This window comes from Drosophila grimshawi, unplaced genomic scaffold, assembly GCF_018153295.1.
Source record: "Drosophila grimshawi isolate 15287-2541.00 unplaced genomic scaffold, ASM1815329v1 contig_311, whole genome shotgun sequence".
In the NCBI taxonomy this organism is placed as follows: domain Eukaryota; kingdom Metazoa; phylum Arthropoda; class Insecta; order Diptera; family Drosophilidae; genus Drosophila; species Drosophila grimshawi.
In genome coordinates, this window is record NW_025063098.1 from 25,509,906 (window position 1) to 25,514,592 (window position 4,687).

General features: G+C 39.2%; 2 protein-coding genes across 2 annotated transcripts; one reads left to right on the forward strand and one right to left on the reverse strand.

Annotated features, from left to right (window-relative positions):
* Nucleotides 1-437: 437 nt before the first annotated feature.
* LOC6568625 (inhibitor of growth protein 1) lies at nt 438-2,396 on the forward strand. Its single transcript, XM_001994472.3, has 3 exons — nt 438-766; nt 835-1,841; nt 1,914-2,396. Exons 1-3 carry the CDS (start codon nt 634-636, stop codon nt 2,118-2,120), a joined length of 1,347 nt encoding a protein of 448 aa, XP_001994508.1. The 5' UTR covers nt 438-633; the 3' UTR covers nt 2,121-2,396.
* A 378-nt stretch (nt 2,397-2,774) lies between these two features.
* Nucleotides 2,775-3,829, reverse strand: LOC6568624. Its single transcript, XM_001994471.2, has 4 exons — nt 3,460-3,829; nt 3,297-3,396; nt 3,187-3,237; nt 2,775-3,126 (listed from the first exon to the last, which is right to left on the reverse strand). The coding sequence occupies exons 1-4, from the start codon at nt 3,732-3,734 to the stop codon at nt 3,043-3,045; spliced, it is 510 nt and encodes a 169-aa protein (XP_001994507.1). The 5' UTR covers nt 3,735-3,829; the 3' UTR covers nt 2,775-3,042.
* Between the last annotated feature and the right edge of the window lie 858 nt (nt 3,830-4,687).

Genomic DNA, 4,687 nt, shown 5'->3' on the forward strand with positions numbered 1-4,687 from the left:
GAATGAGATGGAGTGATTAATCGATGTAATAAATGGTTGACATATCGGTGGCTCAATTACTAAATATTCTCGGTCACACTGTTCGGCTCGTCTTGAAATGTTAATAACACATCGATAGTTATGTTTCTGTAGTAAATAACTGTTAGCTAACATTATGTTATGAGTATTTATGTTACTGTAAGCCACTCTTTTACCATGAAAAAACTTTGTCAGTATTGGCGCGACCTTTAAAATCTAATAATAATGGGCAACATTAAAATAGAAAATTGAATCAAGCCAAACCCAAAATGTTTCCTGTGTGCTGGGGGGTATTTAAATTAAACGTTGACGCACAATTTGGCTCATGTTAACGCGTCAAAGAGCCCCAATCGAACTGTTAACGCTTAATACCATGTTAAACCTTCTAATGTTTTCCAACACACAAATTATACACATGCACATACACAAATACAAGCGTACAGTCGCAACATCTTAAAAAAATTGAAACTTAAATTTGGCAGCGTAAAACCTTACCAGTCCAAAAATTTCTACAAGCAATTGAAAATTTATTCTTGTAATGAACGTGACCGCTGTGAAAAAGTCAATGTCGTAGGACCGCAGATAGCAGAAGTGAATAGCAAAAAAACCGCCAACATGATTGCATCCGAATCGGAGGCAATAAATTCGGCCACTTATGTGGATAATTATCTGGATTCCGTGGAGAACTTGCCCGACGATGTGCAGCGCCAGCTGTCCCGCATCCGTGACATCGATGTGCAGTACCGAGGTAAAAAATTGAAACAAAAAAAATGATAAGGAAAGTTTTTATGACCTTTTTATATATCCGTCCAATAGGTCTCATCCGTGATGTGGATCACTATTATGACCTTTATGTGCTGCATCTAAACTCACCGGACAGCCAACGTCGCTGCCGTTCCATAACCCGTATGCATCAGAGCCTAATACAGGCCCAGGAGCTGGGCGATGAGAAAATGCAGATTGTCAATCATCTGCAGGAGATAATCGATGCGAAGGTACGACAACTGGACACCGATCAGCAGAATCTCGACCTGAAGGAGGAGCGTGAACAGCGTTATATTCTGCTCGACGATAGTCCCGCCTCCAAATTGCAGCGGTTACAGAGCCCCATGTGTGATCAGGGCAACAGCGCCGGCAACAATGTATTAAATAGCACCGGTTTGTCCGCAAGCAATGCAGCCAACTCCGTGGCTAAGGAACACTATGGTGCACTTAGTTATGGTGCCGTGATCGCTGTCGCGGCGACGGGTGTTGGCCTAAGTGGGAATGGTGGCGGCGGCGGCGGCTCAACGCCCACATATGACCGTGGCAGCCATTTAACGAGCAGTGCAAACAATGGATTCAATGGCACCTTCTGTGGCAGCAACAGCAGCGATCTTCAGCGTTCGGGCAGCAAACGTTCGCGGCGACGCAACGAAAGTGCGCCCAACAATGGCAGCTCCAACGAGATGGGCGGCAATGAATCAAATTCAGCAAACGAAGCAGGCAGCAGTGGCAATGGGAATAGTGAGCGTAAATCTGTCATGACTGGCGGTGCTTTGGGCCAGCGCAAGAGTCATGTACAGCTGGTTGGAAGTGGTGTTGGCGCTGGTGGTGGTGTTGTCACCGCTGGCGGCAGCGGATCTGGTGGTGCTGGCGGCGGCGGTGGTGGTGTTGGTGGTGCTGGCAATGTCGGCGGCGGCGGTGGCAGCAACTCGGGCAAGAAAAAGAAACGCAAAGTGCGTGGCGCAGGCGCTTCGAATACGGCAGCGAATGCACGGGAGGAAACGCCGCCACCAGAGCCCATCGATCCCGATGAGCCAACGTATTGCGTCTGTAATCAGGTATGAAGTATTTCCATATTTTATGTTATTCAACAACAGAATTTGTTATTGATTTTGGTTTTATCTTTGCAGATTTCTTTTGGCGAAATGATACTCTGCGACAACGATCTGTGCCCCATCGAGTGGTTTCACTTTTCGTGCGTTTCACTTGTGCTGAAGCCAAAGGGTAGATGGTTCTGCCCGAATTGTCGTGGCGAGCGACCGAATGTCATGAAACCGAAGGCGCAATTCCTTAAGGAGCTCGAGCGCTACAACAAGGAGAAGGAGGAGAAAACCTAAATCCAAACAAAACCGGGTTAAAAAAAAGAAAAAAAAACAGTTTTGTGTCAAACACTAAGCCGTTAAAATTAGACATTACAGCCAGGGCTCCGCACTATGTAAATTATTCGCTTCTTCAATTTGTGAAACTTTCAATTTGTCTATTGTTTGGGCCTACGGCCCTTTGTATCCACATTATGAAACAGTGGCTTAAGTTATTTTTTGTATAAACGTTCTCGCTACATTATCTGTAAGAATTAAAATTTAACAAATGCTAATAAACATTGATATTCATACGGAATATCGCAAAGTTATGTGCCAATCAATTATGGGCTTGCAGCCAACTTGGCTTAGATCAATATTATGTTGACACAGCTTGAATTCACACCATTCTAAAGACATCTGGAATGAAACAATTGTCGCCTAAATATAGCTTCGAAAGTATTATTAGTCTTGAAATTAAATTGGCAAAATTAGGGGTACATTTATTAAAAAACGAAAAAGTATATGAACAAAAAAAATAATCTATACTTAAATTACAATATTTTATGATTATGGTATCTTAGGGCAGGCAGAAAATCAAAGAATCATTACTATTTTCGAGCGACTATTGTAATATTTTAAACCAGATTTACATAACTATATTCATTTCAACATTTAACATAAAACAAAACATTTGTATAGTAAAATAGTAAATTTATTTGTATAAATATGAAAATTGTGTAAATATACACTCGTCGTGTTGTATAAAATACATATTTGTAAATTGATTATGTACGCTTAAGACACATTTTGTAGTCAAAAATAGAATGTCACTGAATTATTACTCTATGGACGGATTGGTTGTTTAAATACTTCTAGATTAAACGCATCGCTTTTAAATGCTTTACAAATAGTATATATTCGATTAGCTGTCGACATCTCCAAAAAAAGAGATTCATCCTTATGGCATTAAAAGTTCAATATTTGGATTCTGTAACTCCAAGAAGATTTGATATTGCGAGAAGACAACGAGCCAGCAGTATAACTGAAAGGATTTGTATTAAACAAAAAATGCCAAAGGTTTGTAATTATTTAAACAACTTACATTGTAAGCCATCCAAAGAAAGTTCAACAGCGCCGAGAATGTTTGCTCCAGCTATTACAAATAATAATATTTAGAAATTATATGTATATTTTTGGTGTATATATGCTCACGTATATGTAATAGCCTCCAATTAACCAGAGGCTCCAGGCAAACTGGAAAAGGATCGCGAGTCCAACTAAAAATAGCCAGGGCAACAGCCAGCCACGGGTGCTGTGGAAGAAATACATATTCTTTATTTATATACTCTCCAAGACGCACACGTGCAAAACTCACTTAATTTTGATGCCATGGTATACCATATAGGAGGCAATTATAATTAAAATGAAGTAGATTATGAAGAAGCCACCAGCGATCGGCATGGAACTCCGGATGTCCGTTTCAAACAACGGCGAATAAAGTTGTCCAGATTCTCCGCCAGCTAGCATATAGCAAATTATCGTAATTAATACGAAACTTAACGCTGCCGTATAGCCGGCAACTGCATAGCTGCCAGTGCGTACATTGTTTGACCAGATTATTGGTGACCAACAGGAGCTCAATACTACCATTTTTAATAAATGAAATCGTTGTTATTTACAATTGGTCAAAATATGTTTATTAACTAATAACAACGCTGTCAACGCCCTGACAGTGTGACCGAATACGGCTGAAATTAGAGATGACATGTCAACATCGATTATTTGGCATTTGGAAAATAATCGGCACTGATCGGTGCTGATCTTATTGAACATATTGAAATTTTGTACTTCAATTTAATTAAATAACTTAGCTACAGTATTTCAACAATTCAAATCTCATTCTATCTTATATATGCTAATGAAACATCATATATTGACTATGCACAGAATTCAAATGATTATACCTGTCGTGAAATAATCAGTTGTTGGCTAAACAATTCTGAATGCTGAAATGTATATTTATGTAACTGTAATGCCGCAGAATCCACATTTGAAGAAAACGGCTAAGTTTTAAGTTCCAATAGGAGTCATTTGATTCCGCACAGTTCACTCGCTCGTACATTACAAAACTATCGATATGTTCCAGCACTAGCTGCGCTCTCGAGAGAACTGATAGAGTGCAATCGAACGCGATTGACAACGGTCGTAACTGGCGGAGTGTCGCGGATAAACCCATAGTTGATTTAATTTTTTATTTAAGATACGGCATTCGTTAATAATGGTAAAGTGACAACAACAATTGACCAGTGTAAAAGTGCGCGAAAATACAAAAAAAAAAAAAAATCCGAATAAAAAAAAATTAGGTGTGTATTTTTAGTTGTTTGAATTTAATTATTTTTATATAGGTATCGAGTTTAAGTTTTGTTTATTTCGCTCCTTTGAATAATATAAATATAAATATAAATATATGCAAACTATGTGCAGTGCTTAAATTTAGAGACAGATCTGCAAAGAATGCATTAAGATACCACAAAGCTCAAAATAGGTCACATTAGCGCATGCGAATTTCCTGTATTTAAGTCCACTCAAGAAAAGTTCACAAA